The 16948-nt window shown below is 39.7% G+C and overlaps 1 protein-coding gene across 5 annotated transcripts in view; it reads right to left on the bottom strand.

Moving 5' to 3' along the window:
- Window positions 1-16182, bottom strand: part of TAX1BP1 (Tax1 binding protein 1) — an 82802-nt gene extending 66620 nt beyond the window's left edge. For 4 of the 5 annotated variants that reach the window (XM_044246284.1, XM_044246288.1, XM_044246285.1 and 1 more), the window contains exons 1-2: window positions 16077-16182; window positions 9847-10015 (exon numbers count right to left, since the gene is read on the bottom strand). In XM_044246284.1, coding sequence (XP_044102219.1) covers window positions 9847-10008 — 162 coding nt within the window. In that variant the 5' untranslated portion in view covers window positions 10009-10015; window positions 16077-16182. The remainder of the gene's footprint in view (window positions 1-9846; window positions 10016-16076) is intronic. The other variant, XM_044246286.1, reaches the window with a different exon arrangement.
- Between the last annotated feature and the right edge of the window lie 766 nt (window positions 16183-16948).

Here is a 16948-nt window from a genome sequence, read left to right as displayed (position 1 = left end):
CTCCAGCCAACTGGTAAATTTTGCAAGAAGTTCCTTATTATCAAGATGTTTATATATACAAATAGAAATCCTAGGGGCACCTGGGGGGATCAGTGGGTTGAAGCCTCTGCCTTTGGCTCAGGTCATGATCCCAGGGTCCTGGGATCTAGCCCAGCATCACATCGGGCTCTGCTCAGTAGGAAGCCTGCTTCTCCCCCTCTCTCTGCCTGCCTGCCTCTCTGCCTACTTGTGATCTCTGTCAAATAAATAAACAAAATCTTTAAAAAAAAAAAGAAAGAAAGAAAGAAAACCTATGTCCCACGTATATCTAAACCATTTTCAACTTATAAAATACACATTACAGATCTCAGTCTGTATCTCAGTCTGCATCTTCTAGATGGACTGTAAGACGTTAAATACTGAATATTAGAGATGTTTAAACAGGTATACACAAAACTCATTGTGCATCACAGATACTGTGTTTTGTTTTATTTGTACAAAGTGAAGGTTTGGGATAACCTCAAATTAAACAACTCTATCAGCGCAATTTTCCAAACAGCATTTGTTCACCTCACAGCTCTATATCACATTTTGGTAATTCTCTGAGTATTTCAAACTTTTTCATTATTATTGTATTTGTTATGGTGACCTACAATAGTGATCTTCAAATATTACTATTATTAACTGTTTTGGGGTATCACAGACTAGGCCCATAAAAGATGATGAACTTAATATACATGTTTTGACTACTCCACTAACTGGCCATTACCCAATTTCTCCCTCTTAAGCCTCCCTATTTTCTGAGACCCAACAATATTGAAATTAGGCTGTTTATTAAACCTACCGTGGCCTCAAAGTCTTCTCACTTTGAGAAGACAGATCTCACTCTTAAAATCAGAGCTAGAAATGATTAAGCTTAGTGAGGAAGGCCTATCAAAAGCCAAGACATCCTGAAAGCTAGGTCTCCTGCACCAAACAGCCAAATTAAGAATGCAAAGGAAAGATTCTTGAAGAAAATAAAAGTGCTACTCAGGTGAACACACAAATGATAAGAAGCAAAACAATCTTATCGCTGATATGGAGAGTTTTAATCATCTGGATAGAAGATTAAACCAGCCACAACACTCTCTCAAGCCAAAACCTAATCCAAGGCAAGGCCCTATCCTACCTTCAACTCTTAAGATGGACAGATGTGAAGAAGCTACCAAGAAAGTTTGAAACTAGCAATGGTTGGTCCATGAGATTTATAGAAAGCATCTCCATAATACAGAAGAGTAAAGTGAAGCCACAAATACTAATGGAGAAGCTGCTGCATCAAGTTACCCAAAAGATCTAAGATAACTAATGACGGTGGCTACACTAAATGACAGATTTTCAACGTAGATGAAACACTCTTATTTTGGAAGAAGCCATCTCAGACTTCACAGCTAGAGAAAAAAGTCAATGCCTGGCTTCAAAGGACAAGCTGACTTTCTTCTTAAGGGCCAATGCAGCTGGTATTTTTAAGCTGAAACCAATACTCATGTATCCTCTCAAAAATTCAAGGCTCCTTAAGAATTTTGTTAAACCTACCCTGCCTGTGCTCTATAAATGGAACAAAGCCTGTATGACAGCACATCTGTCTACAACATGGTTTACTAAATATTTTAAACCCACTGTTGAGACCTACTGCTGAAAAAAGAAATATTCATTTCAAAATCCTATAGCTCATTCACAAAGCAGCTGTTTATTCAAGGGCTCTGATGGAGCATACAACAAGGTCAATGTTGTTTTCATGCTGGCTAATAGGATATCCACTCTGCAGCCCACAGATCCAGAGTAATTTCAACTTGTAAGTCTTATTATTTAAGAAATACATTTTGGGCACCTGGATGGTTCAGTCAGTTAAGCATCTGCCTTCCACTCAGATCATGATCCTACGGTCCTGTGATCAAGTCCTAAATTGAGCTTCCTGCTCAGTGGGGAGTCTGCTTCTCCCTCTACCCCTCCCCCTGCTCAAGATCTCTCTCAAATAAATAAATAAAATCTTTAAAAATATATATACATTTTGAAAGGCTATAGCAGCTATAGGTAATAACTCCTCTGATAGAGCTGGACAAAGTAGGCTGAAAACCATCTAGAAAGAATTCATCATTCTAGATGCCCTTAAAAACATTCACAATTCATGGGAGTAAGTCAAAACACCATCACCAACAGAAGTTTGGAAGATGCTGATTTCAACCCTTATGCATGACCTGCAGGAGTTCAAGACTTCAGTGGAGGAAGTAACTGCAGATGTAGTAGAAACAGCAAAGGAACTAAAATTAGAAGTGGAGCCTGAAAGATGTGACTGAATTGTTGCAATCTCATGACAAAACTTAAAATAGATAAGGAGATGCTTCTTATGGATGAGTAAAGAAACATTTGAGGTGGAATCTACTCCTGGTGAAGATGCTGTGAAGATTATAGAAATGAAGATTATAGAAATGACACCAAAAGCATTTTACCCACAGTAGAACTTTTTACAAAACTGCAGTCAGTCCTCTCAAACCCTGCTGCTGGGTTTTAGCTTGTAAAACAGCAGCAGGGTTTGAGAGGACCGACTGCAGTTAAGTTCTACTGTGGGTAAAATGCTACAGAAAACTAGTTCATGAAAGGAGGAGTCAATGGATATGACAAACTTCATTATTGTCTTGTTTTTTCTTTTCCTTTTTCTTTTTCCTAAAGCAAATTCAACCCCAATGTGAGGCTGGAACTCACAACCCAGAGATCAGGAGTCCCGTGCTCTACCGACTGAGCCAGCCAAACACCCCTTTTGTTGTCTTATTTTAAGAAATTACCATAACCATCCCAACCTTCAGCAACCACCACCCTGACCAGCCAGGAGCTTTCAAATATCATGGCATGACCAGCAAAAAGAGAAATCGCTGGAAGATTAGATGATGATTAGTTTTTAGCAATAAAGTATTTAATTAAGGTATATACATTGGATGTTTTAGCTATAATGCTATTGCATGCTTAATAAAAACTATAATACAGTGTAAACAACTTTATACGAACTGGGAAACCAAAAAATTTGTGACTCACTTCACAACTGTGATGTGGTGGTCTAGAACCCCACCCGTAGTATCTCCAAGGTATGCCTGTACTAGACATCCATTTGCAGAAAACTAAGAAATTATGCATCATCCACAGGTTTAGATTATACATACATTCCGTAATTCTGTAATTCTGGGATAAGATTACAGAACACTGAATCTGAAAGAATATTAGCAATCTTTATAGTCTCTAAAAGAGTGCTTTTAAACTGGAAGTACTACTAGGAAGTGGTAATATCAATGCAGTGGTTCACAGCCCTTATTTCTTAATTATACAGAATTAGAAAATACCAATGCATAAAGGCTAAATAATGCTTCTTGAAAATCTGCTTCAGGAGTACTTGCATACAACTTATTGCTAGGTCAAGTCACAGAATTTCTTTCTTTCAGTCAAAAACATTTGAAAACATTTAAGACACTATTCATTTCTTTGTATGAGAGAAACTTGAAGAACCCATGACATGATCTACCTCATAAGGCTGTTAGTGTTTCTCCCAGGAATGTTAACAGAAATTAGATGATGAACATAAAACCAACACCCAGGAGAGTGCCTGACCCACAGTAAGCACTTCATAAATGATAGTTTTTGCACACACAGTATACTGTAGTGATTAAGAGCATAGGAAATAAGATCAGACTGCCAGAAAAGATCACTTACTAGCTATATTACTTCAGTCAGGTTATTTCTGTTCCCTCCTCTTTAAAATGAAGATGATAATCTCAAAGGTTGTGTAATAAATAAGATAATCTCTATATAGATCAGCACAGTGCTGAGCACATTAGTATTCATTAAATGTTACCATTTATTAATACCCAGGACACTCGCCCATTAGAGACAGTGATCTTGATCCTATAATATGCTCTCCCTCACTTCGGATCCCCCAATGCTTCACCGTCTCCTTTTAAAAAAAAAAAGGGCCCATCTGAAGTTTTTCCCCCAACATATATGATACATGCCTGGTACAAATCATAGTTTGTGTTCTTTGTCCCTGTCCATACACTGATATTGAAAGAAGTACTATCGGGCGCCTGGGTGGCTCAGTGGGTTAAGCCGCTGCCTTCGGCTCAGGTCATGATCTCAGGGTCCTGGGATCGAGTCCCGCATCGGGCTCTCTGCTCAGCAGGGAACCTGCTTCCCTCTCTCTCTCTCTGCCTGCCTCTCCATCTACTTGTGATTTCTCTCTGTCAAATAAATAAATAAAATTTAAAAAAAAAAAAAAAAAGAAAGAAAGAAAGAAGTACTATCTACGGATGCCAGGGTGGCTCAATCAGTTAAGCTTCTGCCTTCAGCTCAGGTCAGGATGCCAGGGTCCTGGGATCACACCACGCATTAGCCTCTCTTCATCTCCCTCTGCCACTCCCTGAGAACGCATGCACTCTATCAAATAAATAAGATCTTCGGGGCGCCTGGGTGGCTCAGTGGGTTAAAGCCTCTGCCTTCGGCTCAGGTCATGATCCCAGGGTCCTGGGATCGAGCCCCGCATCGGGCTCTCTGCTCCGCAGGGAGCCTGCTTCCTCCTCTGCCTGCCTCTCTGCCTACTTGTGATCTCTCTGTCAAATAAATAAATAAAATCTTATTAAAAAAAATATATAAATAAATAAATAAATAAGATCTTCAATAAATAAAAGATGTTGAAGGGTTTGGTCCTTGCTGTGTTTCCACTAAGTGATTCACAATAGCTCAAGAGTATTATCAGTTGCCTTCTACAGCAACCTACAAGTATGCCTAACATATTTTGCTTTCCCTTATTGCCTAAGTCTGACCAACTCTTCTCAAGAAAGTGGTTGATGGTGCTCTAGGAGGTAATAGGTACCCCACGCTGAGCCCAATGAGGGACAAGATGAAATCCAATCTGAGTACAAAATAGAAAACTATGCTTTCAAGTCCTTGAGGAAGAAATTAACAATGGATCTTGAACAACTGATCTTAGGTCACTCTTGAAGGGACGCGTAAGGCATACATAGAAAAATAAATATAGGGCTACCTAGGTGGCTCAGTCAGTTGGGTGTCCAACCCTTGATTTCAGCTCAGGTTATCGTCTCATGGGTCATCGGGCTGAGCCCTGAATCAGACTCTGCACTTAGCTGGAAGTCTGCTTCAGATTCTCTCCCTCTGCTTCCCCACCCCCTCAAATAAATCAATCAAAATCTTTAAAAATAAATAGTCTCTCAATCTGTAAAGATACAAACTACTGGCTCCTGTAGGACAGATAGGTAAGGCTAAACTCCCACATGAAAATGTAGTATGAGGTCATAATGGAAAAAAAAGTAGACATCTGGAAATTATGTAGGACCATATGGCAAGAATAATAAATATCTAATTTATAAAGTCAATAAACAACAAAGTGTCCAATTCATAGCTTGTTTCTCTTGATTTTCCTGGTCACCTAGTTAGAACTTGATTGGAATTCAGATTTCAGAATTCAGACAGATTTTCATCCCTTAAAATGTAAGGGAATTTGCCTTTTTACAAGCAGCAATGGAAAGAATTATTTTATTTAGAATAATAATCTTAAAACAATGAAAATGGCAGGGAGAATGACATTACTTAGAACAATGGAAGTTAAAATTACCTATGCCTTTTTTTTTTTTTTGAAGATTTTATTTATTTATTTGACAGACAGATATCAGTAGTAGGCAGAGAGGCAGACAGAGAGAGAGGGGGAAGCAGGCTCCCCGCTGAGCAGAGAGCCCGATGCGGGGGCTCGATCCCAGGACCCTGGGATCATGACCTGAGCCGAAGGCAGAGGCCTAACCCCCTGAGCCACCCAGACGCCCCTACCTATGACTTTCAAAACACACTGCTTCTAGGAGCTATATTTGAATCCAGTGAAGAGAGTTAACTATATTAAGGAAGGAACCAAAGTAGCCCCGTTAAAGCAGTTTAGTTTGGGGAATTACAATAGTACTGGGCATTATTCCTATTACTAATGCAATAGCAAAACAAGAGCAAAAAAGGAAATGAATGAACAAGGGTAACATGGAAGAAAAAAAAAAAAACCCACAAATGTGTTCCCCCATCCTTTTTTTTAAGAGAGGGAGAAGGGGCAGGAGCAGGGTAGATGGGACAGGGAGAGAACATCTCAAGCAGGCTCCATGCCCAGTGCAGAGACCAACACAGGGCTCCATCTCACAACCCTGAGATTATGACCTGAGCCAAAATCAAGAGCTGGACACTTAGAATGAACCACCCAGCATCCCAATGTTCCCTTTAAATAGAATTAACATTTTAGAAAAACATGTTGGATGAGAAGCACTGATCATAAAGGAAATTCTGAGAGGGCAATACGAAGAACAGAAAGACATCAAGATTACCGAGTAAAACTAAGATACTATAGAGAAACCTTGACAGAAAAACAGAAACATTAGGGAGAGCACACAAAGAGCACTTGTAAAAAAAAAAGAGAGAAACAGAATTCCAGAAGGGACTGATTTTGGAAGTGGCAAAAGGAGACAGACCTAAGACTTGAAAGTAGGAAAGAACTGAAAATGAATTTGCTGGTTATATATGGATAAACATAAAACCTACAGAATGGTATAAAATGAGCCTATGGATCTTCAAAATCTAGAAAAATATACACCAAACTTTTTCACTCAAAATTCTAGTTGCTGAACCTTTCTGGACAAAGTCCTAAAACCAACACTCAGCAATCTCTAATTCTCTACGACATTCTTCCATAGCAGCAAGACCAAATCATCTGCATATTCAAGCCCTCAACTCCTTAACACATGACCTTATTCCTCCTTACTGAATATACTGAAGCCATGAATGAGTTCCAGTCCAAATTCATTCAACTAATTGTTGATGAATCCCCACTGATTCTACTTATGGATTATTTCCCCAAACTGACTCCCTTTTCTACTTTAAGACTTATCTCACCTAGAAAATTAGGGCAGTCTGAATATTTTCTCAGTCTCCATTTTCTAATTTCAATTTATCCAACTCAACCCTCCAACATAAAAACACATCTATAAATTTTATTTCTCTCTGCTTTACTTTATTCCTTAGCCAAATATTAAAACCATCCATAACGTGATCCAAACCAACCTTTCCCATTAATCTTTTAAAACGAATCATCTGTCCCAGGTAAATCAAATTCCTTAACACTTTCACAAACATACCACACACACATTCCCTTCACTCCTTCCCCCTTATTGCTACTATCTGGGCATATTCTCCCTGCTTGTCTTTCAATATTTTGTCTATCAAAATCATCCTATGGACAATTTACAGGACACTTAAGTGTTTTAAAACACACAATGCAATAAGCAAGGCAATTCCACTTTATTAAACATGCTTTTTGGGATGTCTGGGTGGCTCAGTCAGTTAAACATCTGCCTTTGGCTCAGATCATAATCCCAGGGTCCTGGGATCGAGTCCTGCATTGGGCTCCCTGCTCAGCAGAGAGCCTGCTTCTTCTCCCTCTGCCTGCCCCTTCCCCTGCTTGTGCTCTCACTTTCTCTGACAGAGAAATAAATCTTTAAATATAAATAAACAAACAAACATAATTTTCTTCCTTGAGTCTTCCCACATGTTCTCAAATTTTTACCAAAGGCCTGAAATTCCTACTGAGTTTTACGGTATTATCCAGGCAATTCTACAATCCAGTCTACACCATTATATTCATGTACATTTTCATCTCTTAGAGAAAAGTTACAGTACTTGGAATGCACAAGAGATAGTAGTTTAGCATCATCAAAGAAAATAAGCAGGCAATGACAAAAAATGAAATTACAGATTAAGTCAGAAAGAAGCCTTACAAGGAGCAGCTTGTTGCTTCAGCAGGTAAGCATCTGCCTTCGGGTCCTGATCCTAGGATCAAGCCCCACTTCCAGATCCCTGCTCAGAGGGGAGTCTTTTTCTCCCTTTCCCTCTGCCCCTCCCCCAGCTCATGCTCATAGGCATTCTCAAATCAAGTCTTTAAAAACGAAGTAAAACAAAAGAAGGTTATACAGCACATTGGTGAAGTTATTTGGTCTCGGCATTATTCCACAGATGATGAAGAACCACCTAAGAGTCTGAAACAAAAGGAAGGTATGTTCAGATTTTCATATTTCAGATTTTTTTATATTATAGTTTATATAGAGTAGTTTAAAGAACAGATAAGGAGGGGGTAAGAATGAAAACAAAGGGGAAAAGTGACCTATTGCAGTAGTCTTAGAGATAAGGATGACATATAATTAGGGCATTGATATTACAAACACAAAAATACAAAGGCAAGAAAATGGATAGAACTGGTGTTCGACTACATTTGAAGGGAAAGTCATTAACTTCTGGGTTAGGCAATAGGCCATTAAAAAAATAATCTGAAAGAAAAGGGTAAACATTCATCATCTTAGAAACACAATTCATCAGCCTACATACCTACATACACAAAGACATCCCACTGCCCAAAATAAAAACCTACAAACATTTCAGCCTACAACTGAAGGTCTCATGGAGAGTGTGAAGCTTAATTCCAGCACTATCTCCCTCCACTTTCCTAAATGAAGCTTATGTTCTAATCAAAACAACTTGTAACCTGCATCCATTAACATTCTTTGTGCCTTTGCTTATACCACTTTCCTACCAGAAATGCCCCTTTCTTCCCTCAATCTCATTTCCCTATTCTACTCTTGTCTGACTCATTCTTATACAAAACAGCAATTCTCACCAAGTTTAACTCGATACCTGTATCTCACATAAAATCAAAACCAGCACCGATGTCATAAAAATGCTCACAATGAATGTTATCTCCATTCTGGAATTTGACTTAAGTAACTTAATAATGACTCCTCTAACAGGCAAAATCAATGAAAAAAGGATTCAAAAAGGAAATAAGAGGTCATTAGATGCCAAAACTTTATTTATCCAATAGTTTTTCAGCCCTCCTCAGTCTGAAAGGCCAACTTTAACTTCTAGATACCTTCTATGTGCCTAATTCTAGCACCTATTCTTACTTCTACGTTGTTAACTTACACACACCAGACAAAATCGTATCTAAAACGTATTCTGAGGAATATGGACATTTATGACATTTTGGCTGTTCAAAGGACACTTTTTAATTTTATTTAAGTAACCTCTACACCCAATGTGGGGCTCAAACTCACAAACCCGAGATCAAGAGTCCCATGTTCTTCCAACTGAGCCAGCCAGGTGCCCCAAAGACACTCTCATGTTTTAGTTCTCCACTACATTCTGAAGAGCTGAAATTGCCAGAAAATCTCTAGCACAGTGACGCACCACCATAATGATCACCACAATATATTCTCAGGCAAATATTATAAAAAATGACCAGCCAAATATAAGAACTGGGATTCCTGCCATCAGAAAGCTTACTATTTAGTCATGTTAAACAGAATACTCTTATAAAAGCATAAGACAATATGAGTAATATTTAAGCAATGTAGGACAACAAAAGAATAACATGGCTGTAGCGCTGTATAAAATTACAAATGACTGAAGAGAGAATGATAAAGCAACTCAAAGGAAAAGATCTTTTTTCAAGTAAGGAATGGAGAAAATGGAAGGAAAAAAAGGTCCCAAGAAAGGTTTCACAGACCTTGAGTGACAGATGTTTTGATCAAAGAGGTGCAAGCCTGGTGAACTGAAGTTCTCAATATTTGTTGGATACTGGCCAGCACTGTTAAATATTTCATGTTTACAAAACATTTAAGTTTACAAACATAAAAAGGGCCCTTAATGCAGAGTAAAGACAAGACTAATACAAGCTACTTATCAACCTGTTTAAAAAGAAAACAGTACCTACACGGAAGAAATATGAAAGAAAAAAAAAAAAAAGATTCTCACCTTGAATATACCAACCCAATCTTTTGGATGTGGATGGATATATGGAGTTAAGGTGTAATGACATTCCAGGTGTGCATTAGGAAGATAACTCTTGGCCACATTTTGAAAGATGACATGGGCAAAGTTGGAAGTCTGCAAGGGGACTTCTTGAAAGGATGTCATTGTGAATCTGAAACAAGCAAACATAGACAAGTTGAATGATACCAACAAAAAACTTACACCTTCAGAAAATACATAACACTAAATGCAAATTACATGCGCATCTGTATGCCATAATTATTAAGATACATACTTGTAACTCCTCCTTAAAAATGTGATTAAATATAGAAATACAAACTGGGAAATAATTTCCAAAATGGCTCAGAAAGTCACATGGGGATTAAAAAATTTAAAAACCAAGATCCTCTCTCCCCTCTGCCCCTCCCTAACTAGGCTCACACCTGTAGTCTCCAAATAATTAAATCTAAACAAAAATCTGCAGGACACAAATATTTTCCACATTTTGTGCTCTACTTTTGAGATTTACAACTGAGATTTACTCAAAAAAGCTATCTATACAGTATCAAAGACTCAGTACAATTAATACTGATTCTACACTACATATAAAAAACGATGACAATGTCCCTATGGTACTTGCTTCCAAGTCATCACAAAAATCTCTGTGATGGGAAAACCAGGGCAAGATTTTTGCAAACCAAATTAATCTATTGTACTTCACAAACCAATAAAGTCTCTACAGGGCAAGCATGGCAGTTAGTCTCTGCTCATACTTTAACTATTAAGAAAGCCTTTACTGCTAGAAGATCTAGGACAACATGCTTTCACATATTTCTTTTGCTGACCTGTTTGAATACTAAGGCAAATTTTTTAAGAATTTCAAAGTAATAAACACTTCAGAAAATACCCACGTTTCTTCTTGTGTCTTCTCTGTTTCTGTTCAAGTACTGCTTTACTGAAACAATATACTGAACATCTCATCAAGAGACTATCAATGGTGAACCTGGAAGCCACTGTGGTAGAATACCAGCCTGGTTGTCTGTCAGCCTCTCCCCAAACTGAGCTCTGCCAGGATTCCAAGGAAAGCAGAGTACATTCAGGAGCAATCCTCCTACACCTTCGCACTAACAAAATGGCTTAATTACCAGCAGCCCTATTTCATAGAAGGATTTAACCGTCACTACCATGCCAAAGTCTTCAATAAAATGAAGAAGTAGCCCTTACTTACAAACACTGAGAACTCTGCCTAAAATAAATGAAGAGTTTTATTACTTTCTTTGAATCGTCTGAGCTAATTTCAGCTCAGAGGGACGTCATGTGCTACTAAGGTCACTGGTAATAATCTCTTTTTCAAGTCAATGCCTTCATAAAGAAGGAAAAAATAACGGATTGATTCCAGTTTTGAAAACCTGTTTACTAATGGTTATACCAGTTAAGAGAAACTATAGCTAATCAATGAAACCAACCTGAAGCAGATACAACTACCAAAACTGAGGAAGTCAATGAGGAATATTTTTCTACAAAGAAAATGATTTAGGTTTCTCTAGGAAAACATTTAGTAAGAAGAAAATAAGGCTAGCTTAGAATGAGTTGCCAATGTTATAATTAAAAGTAATTTAAGAATGAAACTTTCTCTCACAACTTAACATGTTTCTTAAACTGTAATTATGTTTTAAGCAGTGAAGTTTAAACTTTTGTTTAACCTCACCTACACAATGTTTCAAAAATCCATAATCCTACCTTACACTTTTACCTCACTGGAATTTTAAGTAGAAAAATAGCAGGAAGGTATACATCTATGTATTTGTGTGTGTGTGTGTGTGTGTGTGTGTGTACAAATGCTATCAAAAAGGACTAAAAACTACAGTTAATGGTATTTATTCATGAGGGATACACGTGAAGACTAACTTTTAAGCTGTTTGCCAGTACATATAAACACATTTTCGTTTCAAATAAACATATTGACATAAAATTTCATGTTTAAAGCTTCCCCCCAAAATTCAGGTTTTTTTTTTTTTAAAAACATGCTTCATCAGACTTTAAATATATTCAAGAGTATAAATCTTAAGTATACTATAAATTTGTGATCCTACTAACCTTTTCTCTCTCCAACACTCCAACCTTTTTAAAAATTTCAGTGCAATTATGACTACAGAAATGTTTTCCAAGTACTTCCACTCTCACTATTAGTTTTAAACTTTTTTAAAAATTAAATTCCAGGGCGTCTGGGTGGCTCAGTGGGTTAAGCCTCTGCTGTGGCTCAGGTCATGATCTCACATGGTCGTAGGATCGAGTCCCACACTAGGCTCTCTGCTCAGCGGAGAGCCTGCCTCTCTGCCTACTTGTGATTTCTCTCTGTGTGTGTCAAATAAATAAATAATATCTTTTTTAAAAAAATTAAATTCCAGGGCGCCTGGGTGGCTCAGTGGGTTAAGCCGCTGCCTTCGGCTCAGGTCATGATCTCAGGGTCCTGGGATCGAGTCCCGCATCGGGCTCTCTGCTCTGCAGGGAGCCTGCTTCCTCCTCTCTCTCTGCCTGCCTGCCTCTCTGGCTACTTGTAATCTCTCTCTGTCAAATAAATAAATAAAATCTTTAAAAAAAAAAAAAAATTTAAATTCCAATATATCTTCTAGTCATAAAAAGTTAACAAGGGTAAATGTAATCTCAGTGTAATTACCACATGAATCAACCCATTTTAAATAGTACAAAATTTCCCATATAATCCTGTTTCACTACTCACACAGATAAAGAAATAAAATGAAAAGATGGATAAGATGAAAATGAAAAGATGGATAAACATAAACATGCTGATATTCACTGAAACTGGCAATTTATCAAGATGATTCAGACATTTATACACTATCCATGTGTGTGTACACACGCACGCGCGCGCGCACACACACACACACACACACACACGGGCGACACAAACAGCCCAGTGGGGAAGTAATATACAAAGTCACTGCATCACCTTGTGGTAATGCTTGGTAAGTGTAGCTTCACTAACACCCTAAGAATAAACTGCACCTCAGGTGAAGACGAAATATAGCCCCTCCCCCCAAACACAAAGGGAAGTGGAAGCAGCTGTACTATACCAAATTTTGCTTCCCATTCTCTAAAGTACAGCTCCAGAAACATGAGTACATTAAGATGCAAGCCAAGGCTAAGCAAAAATTTTCCACTCAAGAATTAAAGAACCAAACACATTCAGCTGAGAAACAGTTAGTCTGAAATGCATATACATGATGCCTGCAGTGCCCTCTTCCATGTTTACTACTAATTTCCCCAAAGGCCCAACATGTCTAGAGTTCCTTTGCATGTGCTATACTGTAAACTTTATACAATAAAATCTTCGGTCTAAAATCCCCATTTTGTTATTTAGGGGATTCATCTATCTAGAGAAAAGATAAATAATGTGCAGCTGGCACTTAGTTAAGCAACTAAAATAAATGGGGTAGGGGGCATGAGGAAGGTGGAAGGTGGAAGCATGTTATCTTTATTTCTTCCTCCAGGAACATTTTCAAGCCCAAAACTGGCTTTTGTGGTAGTTTTTCAGTGGCTTCCGATACTCAATTTCAATGGACCAGCCCAAAAATGTAAGTCTTAGTTAACTAAACTAGAAAATATATATACTAATTTTGTTCAGTGTATGTGACTCTGGTGATTTTTTTTTTCTTTCAAAGTCCTTACAAAGTCAAAGATAACTAATCATAAGAAATATCCTGACGTCCAAGATTTGCTTTAAAAACTCCCAGGGGGGTGCCTGGGTGGCTCAGCCGTTAAGCAGCTGCCTTAGGCTCAGGTCATGATCCCAGCCCCACGCATCAGGCTTCCTTTGGTGGGAAGCTGCTTCTCCCTCTCCCACTCCCCCTGCTTGTGTTCCCTCTCTAGCTAGATCTCTGTCAAATAAATAAATAAAATAAAATAAGTAACCCCTGAGGGAAAATGTACTGGGGGAAGTAATAAAACAAGATTAGTAAAATGATAGTTCCTTTTACTATCTGTTCTCCTTTTGTGTATGTATATAAGTAAAGTTAGTAATAAAAACTCCATGTATGACATACCATAATAGGAACACATTACATATAGCAGATGGCAAACTTAGCAAGAAGTTTTTTTAAATCTTCAGTTAAAAGTACATGAACTTTTAAAATCATCTCTAAACTTCAGTCCCATAAAACACACAAATATCTGAAGGAAAAACTGTTAGACATTCTAATGGTTTTCAATTATTCATACTTTAACTCAAAGACTATCAGCTGGTTTATAGAGCAGAAAAATGTTATCTGCAGGGCACCTGGTTGGCTCAGTGGGTTAATCCTCTGCCTTCCGCTCAGGTCAGGATCTCAGAGTCCTGGGATTGAGGTCTGCATCCGGCTCTCTGCTCGGCAGGGAGCCTGCTTCCTCCTCTCTCTCTCTCTCTCTGCCTGCCTCTCTTGCCTACTTGTGATCTCTGTCTGTCAAATAAATAAATAAAAAATCTTAAAAAAAAAATGTTATCTGCAATCCTTCTGGGAGGCAGAGGCAAAGCCAACAGTCTGTTAATTTGCACTCTTAAATACATCCGTATCTCTAGAATTCTTCACAACTGAGTGCCTCGACACTCTACCCGTGTTACTTATACTTTTACTCTATAGATTCTTTTTAAATGGTTTCTAAAAAGCTGTAACTTGGCCCATACAAAGAGGGAATTTTTCTCTTTTTGTAGGGGTTTATTTGAGCCAAAATACTTTTTAAAAAGCCAGAGAAGCCAAAATTTTAATTAGTGTCAAAATTCCAAAAGAATTTTGGAATCCAATAAACTTCGCATATGTATTCCCCAAATATTCCCCCAAAGAAGTACATGAGCATCGTTAGGACATTTCATAGTTAACATTAAATGGCTGCAGTCATTACCATAAATAGAGGTACGCAACTTAAGAATGTGATGAGGAGAACAAAAACTACGTTAGGATGTCTCTGAAGCTGCAAAAAAAAAAAAAAAAAAAAAAAGGTAAAAAATAAAGTACCTAACAAGTCATTTCTCACGTTATCAAGTAATTTTTCCCCAGAGATGGAGCCTACTCTTGATAAGCACAAAACAAAGGCTTGGCCTCAGCCCCTTCTCTATACCTGAATTGTGCCTTGAGGGACAATCAGCCCACTCTTCTATTAACAGGTTATTCAAAAATCTCTTCAGATGCTTTGGAACTGAGCACCAAAATTATAATTAGTGCTCACTCTGTAGAAATTTTACAATGAGCGTAAAGCAGAGTTGAAAAATTAAACTTTCCCATCTAAATCCTCGTCATAACAGCAATTCGCAACTAAACTGTGATGCCTAAAACGTAATATAGGTAGAAAGTCATCTGCCAGTGTTTTCCAAACAAAATTATAGAAAAGATAATCTAGTGCATCAACAGTCACAGACAATCCCACCCCCACCCCGCCAAGCAAAGATTGCCCGAGGCGATGAGCGAGGGTCGAGAGTAGCCCACAACTGCCGACCGGCGGGTGCTGGGTGTGGGGTAGGAGAGTTGTGAAATCAAGAAAAGCTGCCTAAACAAAGAAGACGTTGACTCTTAAGATCCCTCCGAACTCTACGCACAGGAGCCGTCTACAAAGACCAAGAAAAGCGTCAGCTAGACCTGTAGCCCAGGTGAAATACGCGAACCCAACAGCTAACTCCGCCCCCGCCCCCAAACGTGGGCGGCGCACTGAGTCCCCGCCTCTTTCTCCACTGGCGACACAAACCAAAACACCTGGGTTTCACCCCACCCGGGCAAACCGAAGCCTCGGACTCGACCTGTTTTCCCAAGCGCCCACGCCGGCAGCACACACAATGCCCTCAAAACACACCCCAGCATTGGACCTCCGGCAAGACAGGTCCTTCTTCAGGGGTCCCCCGCGTCACTCGCCCCGCCAAAGTGCCCAAGTTCCACACGGCTCCCCCAAACAGCGAAGGGCCTATCCCGGGGCCTCCCCGCCGGGTGGGGCGGCCACCCGCTGTTTTTCCCAGCCTTACTCCCAACCGAAGTTGCCCGCACCCCCGTCACAATCGTAGTCCAAGAGGAAAAGTTTGTCCTCGAGAAGGAAAGCATCGTCATTTGGGTGCATCGTCACCAGAGATCATTCCCGAGACCGGCCAGGCCCCTACACTCTAACCGCTGAGGAGCGTATCACGAACCCCCAAAGAGCTCCAGCTGGAGACTGCCCCGCAAAAGGCGCTGCAGTTGGCCGGGGAAGGCGCTTACCCTGCGGAGAACTCCGGGACAGACGGAACGTTAGAAAGTCTTTCGAGCTTGTGCCGCCATCAGCCGCCGAACCCCTTCCGCCACCACAACCTCCCTCCACCGCCCAGCTCCACCTCCCCTCAGGGCCAAAAAGCCGGCGTTCCGTCACTTCCGGCTTCAGGACCACCCCTTCCGTCGCCGTTGCCGCAGTCACCGTGCGGGGTGGGCCGGGCCTGTCCCGGAAAGCACAGCCTCCGGCCCTGCGGCTTTTCACCTTCCCGGCGGGTGGAGCGGATCAAGTCCAGCCCGGCGTTTTACCCCTTTGGCTTCGCGGTCTTTTGTCTCAGTCCTAGTCAAGCAGGGTCCGTTTGGGTTTACATTTTTCATTTTTTATTTTTTACTTTAACCGGAAAATTAGGTAACTTACGTTAGGTTGGAACGATAGCCCAAAGATATATGGACTATTACCGTGTCATTGCCTGGATCTTAAAAACTAAGTGAATCCATTTATTTTATAGATCAAGAAGTAGGGAAACGGTAGAAGTAAAGGAGCGACCATATCCATAACCATGGATGCAACCCCTAACTCCTAAGGCTCTTTCCCAGCTCCTGGTCCAGGCCTGTTTTTGTTTGAGATTTTGTTCCCTCCATGGAAGACCTCCCGTTCTAGGAGCGTTTCAGATCCAGAGCTCTATGATTCTATTTGCTCTTGCTCCAGCGTGGCCTCTTTCTGCCCGCACTTGCTTTTATTATCTGTGTTCTTTTGTGTGTGTGAATTTTGTCCTATATTCTTTGTTCAACTATATTTTCTAATATCAATTTGGACTGTGACATGTCTTACCTTCCTATAGTAGGCATTCAGATGGCATCCCGAGTTCACGGAAGCAAGTGTA

Source organism: Neovison vison, chromosome 4, assembly GCF_020171115.1.
Source record: "Neovison vison isolate M4711 chromosome 4, ASM_NN_V1, whole genome shotgun sequence".
Taxonomy (NCBI): domain Eukaryota; kingdom Metazoa; phylum Chordata; class Mammalia; order Carnivora; family Mustelidae; genus Neogale; species Neogale vison.
The sequence above is the reverse complement of the archived record's forward strand: the minus strand, read 5'-3'. Positions and strand labels throughout refer to the sequence as shown.